Raw genomic sequence first — 25,673 nt, 5'->3', positions numbered from 1 at the left:
ACACACACACACACTTGCAGCCTTTGCAGAAGTATTACAATGCACATCTGTCCTGACCTGCCACAGACACAGCTGTCTGCTCCGTTACTGAGATAGCCACAGTTTTCACAGTGCACCTCATCCCTGACTGCATTATGCACTACTAGCATTCCAGCACCCAGACTGCAACGGGGCTCCCACAATGCACTTGGCCTGATTTGCATCGCACACTGGTTTTTAAACACGACATCTGAAGACGTTGCTCTGTTGTCGGCTGGTGTGCAGTGCACCTTGCCATCCCAGCACAAACGTGGAAGCTCCTAAAAGACACCTCTGTCTTGCTAAGTGCACCAGTGTGTGAATACTGAGGCAGCCACAGGGGGGCAGGGGGTGCTGCTCTGTCCTTGTGTGCACAGTGGTCTGGTATACCAGAGCTGGCTCATCAGCCGAGCTTCCCCCAAAGCACCTCTGTGTGAGCTGGAATCTCCAGGCTGAGATCCTGTGAACACTCTTAATTAATGCAACATATTCGAGTAGAAATCTCCGTTAAATTCTTTTCTAGGTAATATAGTTCAGTGGGGGGCTGTTCTGCGTTTAATCCTTCAATGGCAGATAAAATAAAACAACCTTGAGTTTAATGATAGTAGGTTTTTTAATTAACTGCCTCAATGTAGTTCGCTTTCAATGTTCTATTCAAATGCTGCCATATTCATCTTTAAATCGCAGGTGCTTGTAGAAACTAAAATGTGTAAGGTAATAAGCCATTTAAATCCATCTCACCTTTTGGATATCTGCGGTGCATTAATAGATCCTGCGAGGAGACATTAAAAGCTGATTGAGCCGCAGAAGGTTACGTCCTGTAAGTTCTAGCACAGGTACGGTCGCTCATGAGGCTGCTGCTGCTGTGATGTGTGTTTTACTTGCCGGGTAGAGGCTCAGGTGGCAGTAAGGTAGCTTGGTCTGTTTGTGCACGTGCCGCGGAAGTGTGTGATACAGACGGGTGGGAGTTCGTCTGGAGTGAAGTTTCTGCAGCAGGGAAACAGTATCTCTGGAGAGCTACAGGTCAGTCAAGTGTCATAGTGAAATAGTTCAAGTTGTGAATATCACTAGTGCATTAGCCCTACTTTACTCAACAGTGCACTAATGTAAGTCCCTGTGGGATGCATCTGCTGAGGCAGCATGCCTGGACTACTGACCACCCCTCTCCCCTGGACACAGCCACTGCCACGCCAGATCTCAAGACTTCGAACTGGACTTCCTGGTGGAGACTGCAACAAGGTGTGAGTGGGCGAGGGGGGTGGTTATGTTCTTACTGTATGCATGCACTTGTGATCTACAGCCCACAAGCACACGTTTCAGTAACCTAGCGTTCTGTGCGTGCGTACTCGACCGGCCGGAGGACGGAATCCGTGCAGGGCCAGCTCGGCATTTCACTCTCCTCTGGACGACAAAATAAGCAGGTTATGATATGATAAAATAACCACCATTTGTCCACTGAGGTGACACGATTTTAGACTTACTGATATTTTAACATGCAAGCCCAGTCTCAAGAAATAGAATTCACTGCCTGTCAACATTTGGCTGAATTAATTTTAAGAAAATAAGTACAAATGAAAGAAATGCATGTGATAAATGTGGGTCTCTGAATGAAGAATCGTTGGCATCGACTTGGAGGAAGAGCTTGGGTGCACAGGATAGCCCTGGCCACATTCCCACTCCCAGGAGAGCACAAACACACGGCGTGGGGTGTTGTTTTACTTCTGTCTGTTCACCACTGCAGCCACATAGTAAAAAATCGTGAAGCACGAGGGGTTCCCAGCCTGCCCCCTCTTCATCACTTCGCGGGTTCCTCTGCATTGCTTGACTGATGGCCACCTGGTTCAGGGGTTCCCACCCTTGGAGGGGATGCGAGATGGCATTTCAGGGGGTGCGACAAAGAGGGAACAAGTCACAATGTTACAAGCGCGGCCAAAACGGACCACGCTTGTGCAATTTAGCAAGATGAAAATGAAAATAAACAAGCGTGGTGAAAGTGGCCCACGCGGCAAATCAATGAAATAAACAAGTCTCGGGGAGAGAGATAGAGGGAAGGGGAAACAAATAGTGCTTCCCCAGTAATTAAAGGCCATAGTCTAACGCCCCCGGTAAAAGATCTAATCCCGGTGGGCGTGGCTAAAAGGAGACAGGGTGGCAACAAGGAGGGATTGACCTGCCTTCGGTGCAATCATTGTACTGCCTTTGGCCTAATTCATGACGCCAAACGACACGCACCAATGAAAACTGAAGGCGGAGCTGGGACACAGCTTCGGAATCCGTATCGATTCCAAGAAGCCCTCGTATGACGAGAGCAGCGCAAGTGCTGCTCACGTCAGGCAGAGTTCTAAAAACTACTAGCGGACCAAATAGCGGAAAAGGCAACCTCCCTAATATATATAAAAAAAAATAATGAATAATACCTCAGACCTGCTAGTGGCCCTGAGGGGCAAGTGGGAGCGGGATGTTGTGATCCTAGAGCAAGATGACTGGTTGAAGTCATGCAGATTCCAACAGAAGTAGCTATAGGGCCCGCTTTAGGCTAGTACAAATTAGAATAATACACATATCATACACAACCAGACTGAGACTTTTTCGAATGGGCAGATGCAACTCAAATATATGTGCAAGAGGTTGTGGGGAGGAAGGTACCTTTTTACACACACTATGGAGTTGTCCTGTGCTGCAGAGATTCTGAAGGGGGATTACAAAAGTGATGTCCGAAGTGGCGGTACAGACAGTCCCGATGGAGCCTAAATGGCACCTGCTAAATGTAACAGGGGGCATGAAATTGTCAAGATATATCGAATTGTGGCGAATGTTAGCTGATATGGTGGCCAAGAAGAACATTGCCAGAATGTAGGGGAGGTTGTAGCCACCTACAGTGAGGGACTGGGCACAAGACCTGGACTGGTGTTGGGCAGCAGAGAAAGACATTTATCAAGTTAGGGGATGTCTTGGGAAATGGGACAAAGTCTGGTGGAATTGGGTGAAGTACAGAGGGCTGTAGACATAAGGTATAAGAAAAGGCTGCTGGGGAGGAGGGAAAGACAGGACTTGATTGATCTTAAAGGGGGTTGGGTTACTAACCGGTCAAGAATTGAGGCATATACAACTTGTAGATGGAACAGAGGCTGCCTAATTAGAGTAGAGTAGGGGGGAGACCCCACTGATCTGTATGTGGGATGTTATGCATTGATATACCTAATAAATTAAAAAGATTTCATAAAAAAAAAAGAAAAAAAAAAATAGCCTTGCTATTGTGTATGGATTGCTTCTAGAAGCTTGGGTCAAGGATGATGTATATAAGCTTGCTGCCCTTCTTTAGTGGCCCAGCCCAATTAAATGTATCCAATGCTACAAGGGGAAATTCTTGGTGACTGGAAAACATCGACCTCAGCATGCAGAGTATAAGAACGCTCAATATAAATGCTGCTAAAATTACAACCTCAATTCACTATTTTTCCACAAATAAGTCAGAAACATAAGTGGCATGAAAATGCTCTGCCACTTACAGAATGAACATTTTCCACTTTTTATTGACACAGAGCGAGTGGATTCGTTGGCTGTCAAAGGCCATTATCAGGAATGTGGGCAACATAATTGTTTTTGTGAACAGTCATACACATCAAATTTGCAATTACTTTCCCACATATATCTGCATTTCTCTGAAAAGTCCCATACTTCCTATACCAGTTAATGCCTGCTTCATTTAGGAGTAAGTTTAGAATACTCACATTTTCCAGTGTTTTTGAAAGAAACACAATTTTCACATAGAAAACCTGCGTTAATTTGAGGACTAAAGGACAACAAATATTTCTGAATATTCTCAAATATAAACCTATGCATCTGGATTTTCTGCAACACTGAAAATTTAGGTCCGCAGTAAATTTGGGGGTGATGGGAAAGACGGTTACAAAAATACAAAATCTCCCTCTCGCATTAGTGAATAAGTTCTAAATCGCCCAGTGTTTTTCATAATTAAAACTATGGTCTGCAGAGGGAGACATCGGCAGCAAAAAACTCTTGCCTTCCATCTCCCACAGTAATTTTACATTGCCAGATATGCTGGCAGCAGTGATGATGTGATGTTAACCTGATTTATTAGGTTCTCTATTGTGCCCCTAAGATAAGAGATGCTGCAGGGGAGGAGGTATTGTTGGGCCTGTGTTCTGGCAATGATTGCCATCACTGCACTTACACCTACTCGACTGCTCCACAACCCCACCCATTCTGGTACGCTATCTAGACACATTAACATCTGCAGCAGGGGCTGTCCAAAGTCAGCATTTGGAAAGACAATATTCTGTGTCCAAAGAATGATATTTGGGGTCACAAACAAGCAATAAAACTGAAACTTTCAATGTAACTACAGTAGGTGTGCAATACTCAAAACTAACAAAGCCAGTGTTTGACTCAGTCACACTACTTGAAGTATGACAGGCAGATTAAATTACTGACTGAGTTGGGCATTAAGTAAACATAACAAAATCAATCTAATCTTGTTGTGAGTATGAATATGTTAGTTAGTTTCTCTTTTTACAGTGAAAAGGTTTATTTATTAAGTCATAACTTCTCGGCTTGAAGATGGATGCATTATATTTAGAGGTTAGAATCAGAACTTTAATTGCAAGCATAAGTAAACTCTTTCAAAATTGCACGGATATCTAAATGAACCATATTCATGCTACAACAGACTCCAGAATGGTCCATGCAAATAAAAGACGAAAACGATCATTTATTTGTAATGACGACGTTCTTACAAGTACTTCAATGTGGCAAAACTGCAGAGCATATCTGATTTACAACAATCTTAAAATTGTCAAATGAATGTTTTGTTAACACCCTACAAAAGTAAGGGGAAGTAGCAGCTGGCCATTTTATCAGTTTACGTTCTGCTCACTATACGAAATAAATTACTTACCTGTAATTACACTTCTCCAATGTTATTATGTTTCATAGACCATTTACCTAAATCATTCGAGCTGGGAAATATGAGTGTAACATTTCCGGAAAAGTACAAATAAATCTCCTTCGGACACAACCTAAAAACCATGCACTCAAGTGGGCAAGTCACCGCATTATTGAACAATTGTCTGAGTGATGATCATCCACAAACAACGCCTTACCATAGGAGTGCAAGCTCCTAAGAAAGCCTTCTTAGCGGATTCAGTCATGTCCAGATAAAGTGGATGTTCCAGTCAGGATTTGGGTCAAAAGGGCACTACCGATGACCCAACACACTTTTCCCTTTTCTTAGATTGTATATCTATAGAAATATCCAGCGAGGAAAAATATTCTCTGAACTTAGCTTTGAGTTGAACTCAACATGGTGTAGAAATATTTTCGGAAGCCTCTAGGAGGGGAGTCGAGTTCACCACGCTCTCAACATCACTGGCTGAAGTTTAGGCCTTTTCTAATGAGGTAACTAGGCTACTAAGGAACAGGTTTTTTATATTGCTTCTAAAGGAAATTTCTTTTTACTGCTATGGAAATTATCCTGTTGGACTTCCAAGCTCGAACACAAGGAATGATTCTAGTATGTGAATTAAGGTAACATCCAATGCTGGAGAAAAAAAAAAAAAAGACTATGGGCAAAAACAAACAAAGTCTAAAGAAAAAAAGATAAAGAATATTGTTGAAAGATGCCGTATTTTATACCAGCACAGCCACGGTCATAGGAGTGTTAAAGGCTATACTTTGTATTACTTAAATGGTGTGTCCAATATCACACAAATAGAACAGCAGAGAGATACAACATCGGGAACCTGTGGTCACAGTAAGTTGTGCATCAATCAGATTTGTGTAGTACCTTGCTACAAAGTCTCGGCTGACATCCAAAAAGATGAAGAAGCACTCATCGTTTGGGGTAAATGCACGGTGTGAACGAAGTGTCCGCTTCACTTCTTGCATGGTCTTCAAGTCATAGACGTGAAGGTCGATCTCTTCAGCAATTGGGGGTGGTTGCATGGGGTCAGAGATCACACAGTCACTTGGCCAGGCACGGCTGTTCACATATAGATACCTGAAAAGGAAAGAATATGTAATGCCATGCTTCCAGCCAGCTACATCAGACATGGGTACATTGATAATGTGTGCAAGGTAATAATGACAAGCTAATATATCTGTACTGTAAAACAAATAAATCAGCTCAAATAAAGTACAATTAGCAATTTAGATTAATGACAAATGTACCTGTTGTAGGGGAGGAAAAATTAACCTTTATTTTAAAGTTCTAATCTTCTTAGTTTTTAACTTTTTTCTTTACAACACTGGAAGGCCTCGGCATGAAGAGTTAATTTAGTAGAGTGGGTGATCAGATTCCTGGTGAAGTCCATGTTCACCAGGAGTACTTCCATACATTTTGGAGGGATAAATAAAAAAAGACCACAACCTCAGAAAATGGCAGGGTGAGTAGGTCTAATATGAATTAGGTCAAGACATCATGCTACATGTAAGTAACGTTTCTTCTCCAAGGCTGGTATGGGTTCTAGATTTAATTTGAGCAGTACCCAAAACACAAGAAGCGACTATGTGGAGCCAAATGATTAGTTGAAGAAGTTCTTACAGAATGACTGCCCAATACCTAGGTTTCCTTTGATGCATCAAATTACAAAAAATAAAATTTGCAAAAGGAAGGGTGATCCTACAAAGATCCACTGACATTTTGCTACACTAATGGAGTTGCAGAAATTGTACTTATGGGGTTAGCTGCTTTAAAATAGATTAGAATAGCCTTCCAGTCTAAATGTGTCAAACACTTGATTAGAAACAAAGTCCTTTGTGAAATTCAGATTGATTTGTAACGCACACTTGAAAACGAGGAGTACACAAAGATGCTCATGCAAAAGATAAACTCAAAAAGAAAAACTCAAGAAGGAAGGAAGGATACATACATATCTATATCTATATATTCACTGAAAAAAAACATCGGTTTCAGGGACGTTGTAGTTAGAAATTAGCATTTAAAAAACCATAGAAATTCACTGAAAAAAACAATAGGTTTCAGGGACGTTATAGTTAGTTGGGCATTTCACTCGTACAAAACCAGAGAAATTCGGCCGTTATAGTTAGTTGAGCTAACTATAACTCGCGCCCCCGCAATGCACTGCTGATGATGTCACATATTACATCATTCATGACATGGTCAGTAAGAATACAGTGAAAACACCTAGATACAGTAGGGAACACTATGCGTTGGGGTACCCCTGTGATTGGCATGACCTCCTCTGTAAGGCCCTAGTACACAATAGTGCAGGAGGATTAAAACTACCTCCAAGTCAGAGGTGCAGAAAGATACTTCTTTAAGTAGTAGTCATGTTTGCAGAGTGGTAGAGAAAGGGTGCTGGGCCTCTAACCAGCGCTCAGGAATTCTGCTGTGTAGGACTTACAGGAGGGCTTTTTTCTTTTTTTTTTTTAAACAGAGTTTTATATAGCGCGAACTTGACCTGAATCGGGTATCAGAGCGCGTTATATAGCACCAGTAGCATTACATGAGGACACATTAATATTTATTGTTAGGCACGGGGAGATTAAGTCATTTGCCCAGAATCACAGGATGTACAGCGTCATTGCAGAAACTCAAACCAAGTTCCCTATATTTGAGGTCGACCGCCCTGGCCGTTAGGCCAACTCCTCTCCCTCTCAGGAGCAAAGTGGACTTCATCCCCCATCCCGTAGTCTGCCAGGAAGCGCGTTTGCAGAGTGGTGGAGAAAGGGGGGCATGGCCTCTGTAGACTTCTTAGCAATCCCGCTGTGTGGGACTTACTGAAGGTGAAAAGTGGGGTACTTGGCCCCATAGGACATCCTTGGAACCAACTACCCCTCCTTTTACTTTCAGTAAGTACCCCACAGCAGGATTGTTAAGCTCTCATAACAGGCCACGCCCCCTTTGCCCAGCACTCTGCAAACACGCTCCCTGGTTGCGCTCTTGGATGGGGATTGAAGTTCCCTTCGCTGCTGGGGGTCATTTAGGGGTCAACCAGCCTACCTCTTACTTCCAGTAAGCCCCACATAGTGGGATTGCTTAGAGGTGGACACAGGCCACGCCCCCTTTCTCCACCACTCTGCAAACACGCCTCCTGGCGCGTTCCAAGTTGGGGGATTAAGTCCCCTTAAATACCGAGGGTCCCTGGGGGCCAACTAGCCCACCCGGTACCACCAGTAAGCGCCACACAGCTGGATTGCAGAGAGGTAGTCCGAGGCCATGCCCCCTTTATGTACCACTCTGCAAACGCCGCTCTTGGCGCACTGCTGCTTGGGGGATGAAGTCCACTTGTGTCCCGAGGTCCTCAAACCAGCTCTGTGGCACTTATTTGAGTAACGTGGTGGACTAGTTGGCCCCCAGGGACCCTCAGTATTCATGGTGACAATTTCCCAACCAACAACTCGCCAGGGGACGCGTTTGCAGAATGGCGCAGAGAGGGGGCGGGTCCTCCGGCGAGATGCCGGCTTTTTTTTTTAAGAAGTGGAATTGTGTGGCCCCCCTTCTTTTACTATTTTTGGGGCACTGGGGACCCCATCCCCCAGAGCCTGACCCCTTTATCTATATAAAAAAAAAACAGAAGGGAAGGGGGCCACGCCCCCCCCTCCCAAGGCCAATTTCACCCCCAGGGACCCCATCTCCCGGGGCATGGCATCCTTTTCTTAATGTATTAATTGGGAAGGGGGCTGTGTGCCCCCTTCCCTAGGCCACTATTGGCCCCCGGGACCCCACTCTCGCGGCCTGCCGTTTATTTATTCGCGGGAGGTGGGCCACGTGGCCCCCCTCCCGGGCTACTTTTGGCCCGAGGACCCCATCCCCCGTGGCCTGGCCTCTGTGATGGGGACCGTGGGGGGAGCCCCAATGCCCCTCTGTCCCGCTGGCTCTCCTCTTCCTGCGGGAGCCGGCATTGCTTTTACACAAGGGGAGCTGCTGACATGCAGCTCCCCTTGTGCAAAAGCAAATCTGCTTTAGTTTTTGGAAGCGAGAGCAGGTTTCTTGCTCTCGCTTCCAAAAACCAAAGCAGGGTTTGCTATGGCAGAGCAGAAGCTGTGCTCCCACTCTGCCATAGCAAATGGCAATGTCCCAGGGGTGGGCCCTCTGGGACATTGTAGGAGCCAGCCCTGGGGGGTGGCAGACACCAGGGCCATCAAAGGCTATAGGAGGGGGGCAGCGTGGCCCCCCTCCCTCCATTTGAAAAGCCCCGGGGAGGTGGTGGTCCCCGGGGCCTGTAACAGACCCCCGATTTTGAATAATTAGTGTCCCGGGCAGGTGGCGGCTCCCGGGGCAGTGTGGGGGGGTGCAGAAGCTCCCCCACACCTATTTTATATCAATTTACGCCCCGGGGAGGTGGCGGTCCCTGGGGCTGGGGGGGGGCATGTGCCCCCCGCGCATAATCAAATAAAGCCCGGGGGAGGTGGCGGTCCCCGGGGCTGAGGGTGCCGAGTGCCCCCGCATATAATTAGCATAGGCCCAGGGAGATAGCAGTCCCCTGGGCTGCAGGGGCTCATTAAAATGAAGCGCGGGAGCCGGCTCTTCATTTTCTTTGTTTTTCCTCGGAAGGATTCGCGCACCCAGCGCAAATGCTGCCGATTTAAAAAAAAAAAAAAAAAAAAAAAAAAAAAGATATATATATATATATATATATACACACTTTTTGGGGCCCTGGGGGTCCCTGCGGGATCCCCTGAGCAGGCCTAGGGGGTCAGGGTGTTTCTACCCTGTCCCCTTTTCTTGTTTTTCATCTTTTTTTCACCCTCTTTCTTGTGCCTCAGTTACCGAGTCACAAGATGGCTGCCAACACTTCCTGGTTTGGAGTGTTGGCAGCCAGTCAGAAGGAAGCTCGTGCCAGGGAGGGTTCATGAACCCTCCTCGATGCTCATATATCGATATTTTTATTTCTTGAATTTTTCAGCAACTACTAAACGGATATACACAATTTCTTTTAAAAAAAGGTCGCTTTCTGGACCAAGGCCTACCTTTTTGCCAAATTTGGTGTAATTCAGTTCAGCAGTTCGGGCTGTAGCCTGTTCCAATTTTTCCTATAGCAATTAACATGGCAAAAACATGTTTTGGGACCCCCCCCCCTTTTTTTCTTGGCCACCGCTTGATAAATCACCCCAAAACTCTCAAGACAGGACCTGTCCTTTTTTCTAGAAAATTTCGGGGAGATTCGTCAAATGGCGCCAAAGATAATGGCAAAAGCAAAAACGCTTTTTGAATAGAAACGAGGTCCTAACTATAACTACCTACTGGCAACCGCCAGTAGGTATGTGTGTATGTATATATATTTTTTGGGGGCGAAAGGAATGGTTAGAATTTTAATTAAATACGCGTGGAGCGATAGAGAAAAAATTATTTTAGAAATTAAAAGACTTGAAGATCTTATAAGTAAAGGAAAGGATGTCAAGCGCACTGAAGAACTAAGGAACGCTATGATGAAACGCTTGAAGGACTAGGAGATGGTCATAAGACGTCGAAAACAGACTAAATTCCAAAGGGATGAACAAGATTACAACTCAGGCCGAATTCTAACATTTGCGCGTAAATTTGATGGGCCAAGAAAAAAGATGTACCAACCCGGTGCAACAGCGAGTGGAGGAAGAGATACCTCAGAATCCGATGCGGATATATCGGAAGGTGAATAAACAGTAAGCAAAGAAAGAGGGGGACTGGTGAAATCAGAGCCTCCCTTTTTTCATGAATATCAGCTAATAAGAGAAACACGCCAAAGGCCAACTGCAAGAACACACCCCCCGCAGCAAATCCAAGGGAAGGGCGCAAGAAGCGCAAAACAAGAAGGGGAAGAAAAGTGGGAGAAGAAGTATCCACCCCAAGAGTTACCCGGAGCAGGGGGAGAAAAGGCAAATGGGGGAGAAAAGACAAATGGTGAATCAAACTGAGGAACGGACAGTGGTGAATCTTTCTAATAAAGTTTTAACACAAGATCAATTGAAAGTGTTACAACTCGGTCCAACCTTCTATCTAACATCTGGTTATGACTATGCAGAGGTTCGCATAGACCTTTTTAGATACATCATGAAACTGAAATTACAAAAACTCTTCCTTATACACCCAGGATGCGACCCTTTGGAAGTACATGATAATGACACTGAAACCAATGCCAATTTAACAGATCATCTTACAGGCCACAATCTTCAAACATTGATTACCTTGCAACCCTTGGATACAACTATTCCCGGAGATGCAAGCGAGATGAATATTGAGGAGCATCTAGAATTAGCAGGAATAACACAGACAAGTGGCCACAGTCAATTGAAGAGAAAATTAAGAACAATTCCTCAGACACCCTTTGATACAATTGATGTATTTAATGAAGCGGCTATATTAGATCTTAAAAAATTGGCCAAACAAACCAATTCTAATACTCGGCAGTATAATATACCAAGGAAACAGTGGGATGCCATTAAAACACTAAAAGAGGATCCAGACATTGAAGTAAAGCCATCGGATAAGGGGGGAAATATGGTCGTCTTTAGCAAGCAACAATACTATAAAGAGGCCATGAGGCAACTTGAAGATCTAGAATGTTATACGCCTATTCAATGCAAGGAATATGCAGTATGCATAACCACATACCATCAACTCTTAGAAAACTGGAGGGATGAAAGCATGTTGAGCCAAGAGGAATACTTGTTTCTTCATTGTGAATCGCCCACCTTACCAACATTCTATCATCTTCCGAATATACATAAAGACCCACTCAATCCTCCAGAAAGACGGATTGTGGCCTCAATAGTCTGTTAGAGAATACTGCAATCTATATTGATTCCTTCCTTGCCCCCTAGTAAAGGACCTTGCGTCTTACATACAGGATCCGCAGGATTTTCTGAGATTGATTGAAGGAATCAGATGGGAAGAAGACATACTCCTCATAACTTTGGACATTACTAGTCTCTACACGTGTATTCGACATCAAGATAGACTGAAAGCTGTCAAATGGTTTTTAGAAAAGAGACACTTAACAATTTTTAAATCACAACAAAATGGTGTTAGATAGGATCTCTTTTTGTTTACATAACAATATTTTCATTTTTGCAGGCCAGCTTTATCGACAAAGGCAGGGAACAGCCATGGGTACGTGCTTCGCACCCAGTTACCCAAATGTATTCGTGGGCTGGTGGGAGAAGCACGTAGCCTGGGGGGAACATAATGAGCTGTGGATGGACAAGATTATATTATGGTCACGATACATAGATGAGATTACAAAGATAAGGGGACCCCTGGTACTAATGTGAAGTTCACCTAGACAGGGAAATACATTCTGACCAAAACTTTGTATTTCTAATAAGAGAATTGAGTTTGGAAATATCAATTTATTCAGTATGAATGCTTGAAGGATGATTGAAACTAGGACACTGTATAAATGAAAACTTTGTGCAGATCTATAAAAATCATATTTATGAATATTTTTAAATTATCAGACACAATTAAATAAATGTTTTTGTATTTTTCTAATTATTAGTGTCACTACCTTTGACATGTTCTGATTTCTCTATAAAAATGAAGTTGCCCTAGATCATTTACAGCACGATACATAGATCACCTTTTTGTTGTCTGGCGTGGCAGCCGCTCCTCGGCTGAGGAGTACGTCGCCTCGCTAAATAACAACAAATTGAACTTGAAGTTCACAAGTCATATCAGTGATTCCTCAGTTAGTTATTTGGATCTGGAAGTGTATATTGATAATCTAACTTTATTGACACGTCTGTTTGGAAAGCCTACAGCGGGCAATACCGTCCTGCACGCAGGCAGTCATCACCCCAAAAGTCTAATAAAAAATATACCTTATGGGGAGCTTTTTCGCCTAAAGCACAATTGTACCACTGAAACTAGCTTTGAGACAGCTAAAGAGGAGGCTATACAGAGATCTAAAGAACAAGGGTATACATATGCAGATTTACATCGGGCAGAAGTTAAGGTCCAAAGAATTAACAGAAAGGATCTACTAGTGGGGAAAAGATTGAATCAAACATCTCAACAGGCCCCAGCCAGAATGATAACCAAATATAACGAAAAATCAGGCAATACTGTTGAAATTTTTAGGAGAAATTGGCATATTTTACAAACAGATAATGTGCTGAGACACCACCTTCCAGAACGTCCATTGATTACATATAGGAAATGTCCTCCTTTGGGGGACCACTTGATACACAGCCATTTCAATCAAACACCAGTAACAAAAAACAGACTGGGTATTAATGGTTTTTTTCCCTGCAAAAATTGCAAAGCCTGCACAAATAGCAATAAAATGACTACTTTCAGTGGCAGACCAGGGGATTCTAGGCCAGTTGGAGAAATAAAACAATTCTTGAATTGCAATTCAGATTTCACAGTATACTGCCCAACATGTCCATGCCAGAAAAGATATATTGGCAACACCATCAATCAGACAAAAAAGCGCATCCTTGAACATATGCGCGCTATTGTAAACAATGATGCGACATACCCTGTTGCTCGCCATTTCGAAATATTCCACCAAAGCGATAGGGATCTTTTGAAATTCTACTGTATAGATCTGGTAGAAAGGCATGAAAGAGGTGGGGACAGAGTGAGAAAACTCCGAGCTTTGGAGTCAAGATACATAATTGATCTCCAAACAAAAGCACCAACAGGGTTAAATAATGATGAGGACCTGTGGACTCATCTAGAATAATAACTCATCTGGGACATAGTAAAAATGAATATTTGAGCTTAGATAAGGGGCTATAATATGCCAAGATGTGAAAATGAAATGTCTGTTGCCAATAACTGAAGAATATACCTCCCTTACAAATCGGCTTTGACAGTGAGACTGCCCATTCAGGGCACAATTATGAAGAAAGAAAGGGTGAGGGTGTAGTACACCATCGCGTCTGCTTAAAAAGTTGCAAAGAGAAAAAGTGCATGTAAAATAAAAGTAAAAAATTGTAGAATGAATATCTTGTTATATGCACAGCAACTTGAACTCACCCATAATTCAATTACCTTTTTCTAAAATCATGCACAGAGCACTAAGCACTTTTGTTTGTTTGTATTTTATTATTCACTTTGTAGATATAACATACTACAAGATGGCCGCCATGAATTGTATACTCAATGCTGCATAAGTCCGTTTTTAATGTTTTCACCAACATGTGACGTATTGGGATTTTAAATACTTTTGTGTTTACACAAACAAACTGACATTGACGAAGCCGTGAGGTGAAATGCGTCTGTCAGCGGGGGTCTGCACAATAAAAGCACCCAGCCTGAATATTTTCGTGTGTGCTATCCATTTGTTGCCACTATATATAGTTGCCTTGTTGGAGAAATATATATATATATATATATATATATATATATATATATATAAAACCATGAAGCCTTAAAAACTGTAAATAGCACAACAGATGACACACATTGTACGGAAATGTGTAATCATATTTTCTGCCACAGGTATAGCCTCAGAAACCATAAACTATAGATTATCTCTGTGCAAGTTGTTTAGAGTGAAACTGCTACTTACCCTGTAAGCTTCGGTTCGTAGTGTGGAGTGCTGTAGATTCACAAGCCTTACATAGCCCGGCCATCAAATTTTGAGCTAGGATGTTTGGAACTATGTTTTACTTCGAGGAATTCTCTCTCGACCCACGGTGACTTCTCCTTATGTCTGCATTGCGCATGGGCAACAATTCAGTTTTTGATTGTTTTTAGTCCAGCAGATGAGAGTGGCATAACGTGGTTGAAAAAGGTGGTGTACATGTGCATTGCTGATGGACGAAAAAGAAAGAAAGATCTGCAGCTAGAGCTACCCACGTTTGGGAAGAGGGTGGGAGCATGTGAATCCATAGCACTACATGTTGTGAACAGATGCTTACACTGTACATAACATTTTCTGTTTGTAGCATGTGTCTCTGTAAATGCACATGCTCTGCATGGATTGTAAAGCAGTCCCCGCGTTTAAGGGGTGGCTAGCATGTGGATGGAGCAGATGTCTGAAATAGGGTCCTTAAGACAATCAGGCCAACTAGCGCTTGCTGTATGATAGACCACACAGTAGAGTTACATGGTTTCTTCGAATTTAGTAGGACTGTATATTAGGTCAAAAAAAGTTCATACAGATACAGAGACTACGGCTTCTTAATTAATCAGTAAATGTTGGTTTGTCTAGCTAGCTCACAGTATCACATCTAAACTCCCAACTTTACAGAGTTATAGATGGTGTTTGTAACCTCCAACATGATCATTGAGATTCTCAAGGAAATTGTGGAAAGAGATTGAACCCTTTCGCTTGCCAATTTTGCATGCCCAAGGTGTCAAATAAAAAAAAAAGACTCAAGAATGCATTTTCAAATATTTATTGAAAAGCTCTAATCCTTGTAAATAATGCATGAGCTGCAATTATTAGACAGATGCGACACATCATTAGTATAAGCATAGACACCAGGATGGTGAAAAACACAAACAATTCAACAAGTTCATTGTTCATCATATAACTAAGGTTACTCTTATCTTTCACTAATATTTCTGTGCTCAAGTGAGCATATTAGTGGGTACCCTTCTGCCAGACCTGTTGGAATGATCTAACCAGTGTTTCAGGAAGCCAGTCCTCTGTGCATCCACAAATGCATCCCGTCTGAGTGTGCAAGTGATCTTTTTTTTTCGTGATAAAGGTTGGGTGTTCCCCAAGAACTCTTGTTTTTTGTTTTTAAGATACAATTTAACGTGCCAATATATTTGCTGTATATGCTATGTATGCTATTTTTGTCTCTAAATTGGTGTTTTCTTATGGAGAATTTAATGCTTATATTACACTTGCAAGGCTATTTTCTTTTAGGTAGGTACGTGAGTATTCTCAGTATTTTAGATCAAGTGCGTTTTGCATTCTGAGAACATTTTCCTTGAGTTATACTGTTTTTCATTTGTAATTTTGTCCTTGAGGTTAAGTGTCACTCTCTCTCAAACAGTTCAATGCTTTCATGCAAATACGCGGTCTGATTTATGTGACTCTCTGAGAATGCGAAGTCACAAAATCTTGTATTTTTATGCCTTTCTATTGAAGTGTCTTGAAGTTGCATCTTCTAAATAAATCTGTTCAACATTTTGGCTTAGTTTCCATGGCTCACATGTCTGTTTCCTTCATTTTTAGAGCGAGCGTTCCCAGACACCCCGCCTCAAATTAAGGTGCCCCTTTTGCCCCTAAATCACTCCTTCGATCATTCAGTGAAGGTCCCCTGTGCCCCATAAGTAAAAACGCTCCCTCGAACAGACTGCAGAGCTGCATCTCAGTCACAGTTCACTGCAGCCTCCATTATGGCGTGAAGTGAAGCATCTCTCAATTTCAGCATGGATGCTGTTTAAATAATAAAATACGGGCCTTATCACATTATGCCAGTTGCGTCAAGCAATATCATTAGTTAATCTGAAGCAGAAGAGTTGTCTCCTACAAACACAGAAAATAAAACAATGCTTTCTAATGTGTGTGACCTTGGAACTAAACGTACAAAAAACAGGGCATCAATGCCTATCAAGAATAAATGTGTGCAGGGCACATTCTCATGTTGAGGAAAACATGTGAAAATCACCATTAGAAAAAGCCGTTAAGTTAAAACGAAAAGCTAAAATGGAGTCTAATAAGCTCCACAGCAGCAGAGGTTGATAATTTTGTGTTGGGGTAACCAAGCAGCTGGTTCACTAATATCAACTAATTGGATGTTTCCTCAGAAAGCCATAGAAGCTGCCTTTTATAGTGTAGAGTGCGCCCTGATGGGTACAGCGAGTACTCCCTTGGCTTTAAGGTAGCAGGTTTGAATACGTCCATCTATCCATCTAGCAATTCTTGTTTTTGAGATAGGTGGACCTTTTTGGGGAAGACCTTGAACTGTTAAGGCTGGTCACTTACCAAGAAGTGCGGGTAGCGCTGGTGGGCTTGGTGGATGGGAATGTGGAAATATACATCCTTGAGGTCCAATGCTGCAATTAAGTCTTCTAGCTGAAGCAGATGTATGATGCCCTATGGGTTTCCATGTGGAAGTGTTCAGACTATGTATTGGTTGAGAGGTGTGAGATTGAGAACAGGTCTGAGGGCCCAGTCTGTTTTGGGGATAGAAAGCACACGGAGTAAACTGCCTTTCCTTGATGTTGTGTGGGGACAGGTTTGATGGCCCTTTTTGTAGGAAGGCATGTGTACTCCTTTCACTAGAAGGTGTGTGAATGGGCCTCACTGAGGTGTAAGGTGGTATATTGGGGGCTATGAATAAAACTCTAGACAGTAAACCTGTTCAACTAGGACTGAAACCTATTTGTCTGAGGTGATCTCTTGCCATTTTGGTAGAAGTCCTTGACCACCCCCCTCAAAAAGTGTTATGTTGTTCGGCTGAAGTTATAGCGAGTCAATGTTTTGTATTTGAGGAAGCTACTCTTACAGGAATCTCCTTTGACTCTTCCTTTGCTGATGTTATCTCTGCAAAACCCCTTGTGAGTAACCTCTACGGGTGTAAGGCTGATAGGTTTGCGTTTGCTACGATTGACTTTGGTAAGAGATTGCCTCTAGGGAGGTGGTCTAAGAACCTGCATCATAATGCGGATTGTGAAAGGATCCCCTTTGACTAGACCTTAAAAGAGCCTCAATGGCCTTAGCTGCATGAGTATCTTTTAAAGTTTTCTTTAACATGTGTTCAACCTGTGAGTCGAACAAATGTTATCCATAGAAGTGGAGATTAAGTAGGTATTGATGCACCACAGGTTTAAACCATGAGATACAAAGCTACATGTGTGAGTGAATGAGGATAGTTGTATTTAAATCTTTAATTTTTTAATGCAGATTTATGTAGCGCGAACTCGGCCCGAAGGTATTGGAGCGCTTTACATGAGCACCAGTTTCGTTACACAAGGATACATTCAGGCACAGGGAGATTAAGTGATTTGCCCAGAATCACAGGATGTGGACGTGACCCCGAGGCTCGAACCCTGGTTTCCAGCATCAAAGTCGGCAATCTAGCCGTCAGACCACTCCTCATGCTGTGGGGTCTGCTGCATTGAGGGCGCAACGTATAGTTGCATTCGAAATAGTCTTGCCCTCTGTGACCAGTTCTTCTCCCCATTGCCTGTATTCAAGCAGCAGGTGTTGAAGTAACTCCTGCATTTGGTCCCAATGGACCCTATGATATTTTGCCAGTAAGACAACAGAATTGACAATGCACCAGTGGTTAGCTTTCCCCGTGGCCATCCTCTTGCCTGCTGCGTACAGAGTCTTACTCTTCCTGTCAAGTGGTGGGGCGTCGCCCATTCCATGAGAGTTTGCACGCTTACCTGTAGAAGTGAAGACTAAGGAGTCTGATTCTACATGTTCCCTGATGTATGGTGGGTCAGAAGGAGAGGCTTTGCACTTCCTTCTAGCTTAGTTGTTACTACTCTGGCTTTGACGGGGTCCATAAAGTGGTATGTAGCTAGTTATACCATGCCTTTTAACATGGGTAAAAACTGGATATTGCGCACAGTCTTAGAAAGGGTCTCGACTAAGAAATAGTCCTCCTCCTGAACTACATATAGGTCCACTTTATGGCATTGGCTTTTATTATTGGGAGCCAGTTCTGGCATAGAAGCTTAATCCTCCTCAAAGGACGGCTCTGCTTAGGTAGTAGAGTGTGGACCACCTTGGATGGTAACTCACTAGCAATCTTCCCAACTGAATCTGGATGTACAGTCTCTTTTGCCTAGTATGGAGCTCTACTTCAAGCCTCTCAAGGATTGGATGGAGCTAGTGGTCTTCGACTTCAATGGGGTAGCCCTCAGAGCATCACCTACAGGGTTAGTGGTCTGGGTGCTGAAGTAGGTCTTCGCTCCTGCTGTTTCAACTTTGAAGGTGGTGTTTGCTCCAAGAGGACTTTTGGTGCCGGCTACGTCTTGGGCCCTGTTGGCATTTGACAACGCCGGCATGGGCTTTGGTGCAGAGGAGGCTAAAATCTTAGTCTTGGCAGCTGGTCGGAAATGTTAAAAGCCTGTGGAAGCAGGGAGTGCCAGTTCCATGGGCTTCTCATGGGGTCAACCTATGCTGGAGCCATACGATACTGGCTGGCCTTCAAGGGCCCAATAGCCCTACCCCCCCAATGGGTCTTGAGGGACATGGTGGGAATTTGATTAGGATCTGCCATACTTACAGCCTGCTGCATTGTTCGTGTGTATGGTCCTATTGCTGTGACGTCAAGGTGGGATTGTTTGCGCTCTTTGTTTAAAGTCAAGGAGAACACCACCTCTGGAGATGGCAGGTGGGCCGGAATGTCTGAAGGCCCAAATTCTTTGATGTTCTCATCACCAGGGGCTACTTCACCAAAGATATTTGGGGTATCCTTTGTTGAGTGTCTGTACATCTTATGATGTGCCAACCGCCTTTCACTTTGGCCACAAAGGGTCTTTTTGGACCTAAATGCTAGAAATGCCTCATACTTGGTGTCGTCATGCTGAGGCGACAAACACAAATTACACACTTGGTGGTGGTCAGATCAGATGTATTTTGCGTTACAGCGGGGCAGTGTTGAAACGGGGTCCATTCCATCACCAGCTGCAAATTTTCGAAGGCGAAAGTGGGGAAAAGAGACTTCGGGGCCTAAGACCCCTAGCCAAGCCCGTGGCCCAGCAGTAGAAAGTCTGTTGATCCTCTGTGTTTTAGCGATTTCTGTAGTGAGTCAGCAGTAGTATGTTTTCTGCTCTTATTAGACCTGGAACGGTGGAAGAAAGCGTTGAAGGGCGCTTTGATCATGGAACTTCAATGGTTGCCTACGGACCCGATGGCAGAAAAAAAACAATCTAAAATGGAGTCACTGCCCATGCGCAATGCAGACATGGCTCAAGACAATTCTTAAAAGAAAAACACATTTAAAATGTCCTAGCCCACCCCTAAATAGCAGGAGTATGCAGAGCACATTTATCTACAGCAACATGTTACAAACATAGGTTTACAAAGAAAACATGCTTTTAAAATGCAGCATTTTCTATGTATTCATTCTATTATTTAGTAAATACACTTAGCCAAATTGCTAGCCTTCCTATGAGACAGTGCAGGTTCAGTGAGGCAGCTGTAAAGGACACTTAGTGAACGGATCTGTGCCTTTAACTCCCTTTCACCAAATGCCCATTGAAAATGGGTCGGCCATTTATGGATTCAGAGAGAATACCCATAACAGAGAACTAGTATTACAGACAAACTGTGCAAAGAGGCCTGACCTACCAGAGTATCAGTTCAGACTCTACGAAGTAGTGCTTGGCAAAAGTATGTACCAATCTTCAGGTTGCCACTCAGCGAAATTCCAGCTATTTACATTCTGCATTACAGCAGTAGTCACTGCTTTGACACATGTAGAATGCACCTTAGCTATACTTGGAAGGCGTTTCTTAGTGTTTTGATAGCAAGGTATTTTTCAATAAATCCTCAAGCTACAGTTTGTTGTGAAGAAATCAGTCCCTTGGCGAAAGCATTATAATTTACAAATAACGGTTTGGACTATTTATTGGATTTGGTCGTATTCAAGAACATTTCAAAGCCCCTTTAACGTTTAGGCTATGAAGTGTTATTTCTGCAGGAGAAGAATGATCTGGAAAGAGTAATGAGAGTGCAATTGATTTATATTAAAATCCAAAATAATTTTGGACAGAAAAGAAGGACGAGTTCTTAAAGAATCTTCATTTATGTCTAAAACAAGATAGGATTTCTTCGTACATACAGCTTGAAACTCACTCACCCTTGTGAATGAAGTGACAGCTACAAACAACTTTCCAGGAATGCGAGGCATCTCAGCCTTATGCAAAGGGTCAAAAGGAAGACCTGAAAGGAGTAAAACTTTCCTCAAGCTTTCAAGAAAAATCTGTAATCACTGGAATGATGAAACGGGATGTCCAAGCTAGGCTCTTCATATAAACAGTGTTGGCAGCAAAATGCACCTTAATAAAGGAGAACAGTAGTCCAGCTTTTACCAAGTAAAGAAAATAAAGAAATATTACAAATAAGACAATGCCATCTCTTCCTGAGAAGTTCTAGGCGCCACAAGCTTTTGAAGGCACAATGAGCAAAAACATTTCTGCTGAAAGGAAAGGTGGAAGGTCTTTTGCTTTCTTCAATAGTTTCAGGCTGTCATCTAGAAGATTCAAGTTGCCATATTGTATGTGCTCTAGAGTTAGGCAACCAAGTTCAATGAATCCAGACAGGCGATTGAAAAACCTGTCCGACATTCTGGAAACCAAGTCTGGTCTGCGTGGAAGACTCTTGTGAGGCTGAAGCTTAAGGTGAAGTAAATCTGGGTACTACCACTACCTCTGCCAGTTTAAGGCTAGAAGGATCCTCGTTATTTTGTAATCCATCATTTTGGCGAGGACTTTTGGCTCTACAGGAATCGGAGGAAAAGCGCAGGGGATTATTCTTGACAAGTCTACCAAAAGAGCACTGCAAACCTAGACATAAAGTTGGGTCATTTCCAGTTGAGGGGTCCGCCATCTGTGAAAGATGTTTTGAAGTATGATGTCATCTAGTGCCCATTCATGCTGTTTTATAAGATGCAACTAAGCCGGGCCCTGCTGTAAACCTGGGAGGTGAATTGCCATTACATAAAGGTCCTTTGCCTGGGCCCAGTGCCAGATCACGCGAGCTTTCCTCGACAGGACTCTTGATCTTATTCCCCTTACCTATTGATATAATGCATGGTAGGGTGTCAGTTTGAATTAGTGGCATCTGTTTCATTGAGGGGGGGAGGTCATAAGCATGGCATTTAGTATGCAAGTTATGCTTTACATATTGCGCTCCTAATCATTCATAACTAGTGCATTTCAGTCATTTTGGGGATTCAATTTCAACCCATAATGCACATTTAGTGTTTCTTTAATGATTTGCAAATTTCTCGGTTTATACCTATTAAGGTGTTATAAGGAACGCTAATCATAACTTCACATTTCCTTCAAGATGGCCATGGTAACGCGGTCATACATCCTGGCGATGCCGGTTTCTGTAACCGTCCATGACCTCAGTCAATTACCATATGCAGTTCCCACTGTCGCATTTATTTCGGGGACAAACAGTAAGAGATACTCCAGTTAAATCCACAGATTTTTTCGAGCTCAGTATGACACGTTTCAGCTTCATATAAGCCTTTCTCAAGTTGAATGAAAAAGCGCTCTACTTTCCACTGATATACCACCCATGTTGATTGATAGGTAGCAAAGAAATGCTTCTAAAAGTTTGATTGTTCAACAATGTTGTAAAGTTCCATATGCTCTCATAATTGCACTAGTGGGCAAATACAATTCATAAGCAATTTTGAACAGTACAAAAGCATTTTTAAAATTTATCGTAAACATATTTCAAATAATATCTAAAAAAGTATTTCGGATAGAATTTATAAATGCGTTGCACGATGCTAGCACCAGCATAATCATCTAACTAGTTATAACACTGATGACTTGAATAAATCAAATATGTGCATTGGAAGCAAACTGGAAATCTGTAGTGCACATACTCAGTAGTTGAAATTGGTGATAAGAGTTGATCACTATTAGTGCATCAGGGCAAGGACAAACTAAGAATAAACAATATAGGAACAAATGACAAAATTTACGTAATTCTATGCTCAGTAAGTAAGAGTACAAAAACACTTAATAAGATGAGGAAGTCATTGATTTCAGTACTTTAACAAAAAAGGCAAGTAGGGCATTACAGCAGAATTCAGAAATGATAATATCCAATATGTCTCGCTAACTCCTCATCACTGCTAAGACCATCAGGGCTTTTTGTGTTTAGCTCAATAATGTATCAAGATTCCAAACCTCTCAAATGTCTTTCCTGATATCTTTAGAGGTAATTTTGTGCTGCCAATATACATCAATCTGCACAGGCATTCCAAAACATAGACTCTAAAGTCAGATGTGCATGTGATAAGCTTGGAAAGAGTTCTGGTACTACCAGTGGGGAGTGTCTATTTGTTGCAGTTTGTGCTACATTTCTATGCTTTGCATGAGCGGCATTTGAAGACACCCTTTTGTTCATTAGGCCATGTTGCTGTTCTGTTGGAGTTCAAGTGACTATGTATCAACATGTCCTTGCTAGATCTCAGTTTCTTATAGGTAATGGGAGGCTGAGCCCCTATATCATTACCTATAACGGGGTCAGCTGTCAATAAGCCCAAGTGTTTCTTCATTATGTATCTAACTTCATACAATCTCTTGTTATAGGTAGTGATGAATCTTATTGCCCGATTCTTAGGTCTCAAATGTATAGAATTTTCTTTAGGCAGTACATCTTCTTGTTTTGTACCTTACGTTTGGCTTGCGCAAGAACTTTATGAGGATAGCCTTGTTCTGTGAAATGCTGCAGCATTTTGTGTTATTCCCTTTAAAGGCATTATCTGTGCCCCAAATGCGGTGTGCCCTTAGGAGTTGCACACATGGGATGCTCTATTGTAATGAATTAGGATGGTGACTGCCATCATGTAGCACACTGTTGCCAGCTGTGTCTTTTCTGTGTGGTTAAGTCTTTAGGTGTTTTTTATCTACATGAATGGCTATGTCTAGATATTTACTATAACCTCTGCTCATTTTGTGTGTGAATTTATTTGAGATTTAAGCCATTCCTCTCCAAGATATTTGATGAATTCCAATGCAAGCTTTACATCCCCATCCCAAATCAAAAAGAGCTAAATATACCTAATCCAAATAAGGATGTGTCTAGTGTATTGCTCATTGGCATCTGTCCAGCCCACTTGCTCCTCCCACCAACCACAGAAAATATTTTTTGAAGCTGGACGAGAAGCAGGTGCCCATGGCATTTTCCAGAGCTTTGGCGGTACAGGGTATCTTCAATCAGATGTTTTGTTCCAGACCAAACAAAATAAAACTTTTTCAGCATGTTCGTGTGGTCATACCATGAAATCGGACAATCCAGAAAGTAGTCCATATGAGCTTCAACTCCCATTTTCTTTTCGATACATGAATACAGTGAGCATACATTTAGAGTGATCATGGAGTAAGATTCCACCCACTCAATATCTATCCAATGTAGAAAATCAGTGCTGTCTTTACAAAATGATTTTATGCCCATTACATAAGAAGACAGAAAACGATCTAGAAGAATCTCTGCGTTTTCAAGTAAATCTCTAATGGATGATAAGATAGGTCTCACAAGAGGTCTAGTGGCATTTTTGTGTACCTTTGGAAGTAAATATAGATAGGGTACTGCAGGGTTGTCAATTTTTATAAACCTGTGTTCATCTATATCCAACAAACCTTCTGAGTGCCAATCCCACAATAGATCGTGAAATGTATGGATCAAATGTTTGTATGTTGCCCAGCATAAAAGCTTTGGTGGCTAAGTTGTCTCTCTGCCTCAGCACTATACTCAGAGATAATAATCACTACTACATTGCCATCCTTGTCGGACGGTTGGATCACTATAGTGGGATCTTTCATCAAACTCTATGGCATTTCTCTGTTGTTTAGTCACAGAATCATATTTAGATGTGTTATCAGTATACCGAAGCCTGCCAATTTCTTAAATCATAACACTGTGGAACGCGTCAATGTTATGATGTGCCATATTGGGATTAAATAGTAGATCTGGGTTACAAACCACTAGATGGTGCAAAATCTACTGTAAAACCTAAATCCCTCAGAACATCACTGGCATTAACCATAGTGGAATTATAACAATTCATTTCCAATTCATGTGCTGTAAGGATAAAGTCAACATCCGGCCAATTAAAGTTGGTTTCACATGATAAGAGTCTTTTGGCATTTTATGAACTTTCATTAATTTCAGTTTTCTCAAAAAAAAGAAATAAACCAATTCTGGTGCTAGCGTAATTCATGTATGTGAATGACCAATAGGAATCCCAGTTTTAGAACATATTCTTCCTCTGTAGATAAATCATAACTTGATAAATTAATCACACGTGTCTTCCCCCCCTTGGGGGTGTCCATTTTGTTTACTCCCACATGTGTTGGAACGACCTACCTCTGCTGTTCATTACGTCCATTCCTTCGAGTTATTCTGCGTTTTTCTATGTTCCCCTTCCTGCTCCCCTTGGGCTTGTTGTATGATGTCTGATCTTGTTTCTGTTTGAGAAGTCAGATTTTCAAATAGAAGGTTATGGGGCAAATCCCTAAAGGGGGAAATCCCGGCTGGCCCTCAACTTCTGAACTCATGTTTGAATTTGACCCCGTTGACAGTAATTCCGATTTCCTTTCCTTTTACTCTCAAATCCATTTGGACTGAGTCAAAGCGTTTAGCAAAAGTCAGGACTCTTCTTTCAGCATAATCCTTTTTTATCACACAAGAATTTATTGTTTTTTCAGTTTTGATACCTTCTTCAGTTGGTTAGTCTGACATCCAAAACCTTTAAAAAAAATCAATAACACTGCTCTCGGTTTTAATTTTTCTATTTCCCTGTGTACTTTGAGTAGCTCTTTTCTAGTTGTTTCTAAGTTTATCTTGGCATAGCTCACTAGGAGTTCCATCATCCCTTTGCACATTTTGGCTATGAGTTGAACCCATTCTTTCAATAGTTCGGGTTGAGGTTTTCATAAGTAGGTATAATAAAAGTCTGCAAACCCCTAGGGACTCAGCCTACTTCTATGTAGTTGGGGAGGTAACTTCCCACCACTTGTTAAGTTCACGCTTTTTTAGCTTTTCCAATAGTAGTACATTTTGTTTTAATGATGA

At 42.3% G+C, this 25,673-nt stretch overlaps 1 protein-coding gene across 4 annotated transcripts in view; it reads right to left on the bottom strand.

Annotated features, from left to right (window-relative positions):
- The window catches only part of FBXW5 (F-box and WD repeat domain containing 5), a 178,494-nt gene that overhangs the window by 11,445 nt on the left and 141,376 nt on the right, over positions 1-25,673 (bottom strand). For all 4 annotated transcript variants that reach the window (XM_085610905.1, XM_085610897.1, XM_085610913.1 and 1 more), the window contains one exon: positions 5,825-6,037. In XM_085610905.1, coding sequence (XP_085467031.1) covers positions 5,825-6,037 — 213 coding nt within the window. The remainder of the gene's footprint in view (positions 1-5,824; positions 6,038-25,673) is intronic.

The sequence above is a fragment of the Triturus cristatus genome, chromosome 1_2 (assembly GCF_964204655.1).
Source record: "Triturus cristatus chromosome 1_2, aTriCri1.1, whole genome shotgun sequence".
NCBI lineage: Eukaryota > Metazoa > Chordata > Amphibia > Caudata > Salamandridae > Triturus > Triturus cristatus.
The sequence above is the reverse complement of the archived record's forward strand: the minus strand, read 5'-3'. Positions and strand labels throughout refer to the sequence as shown.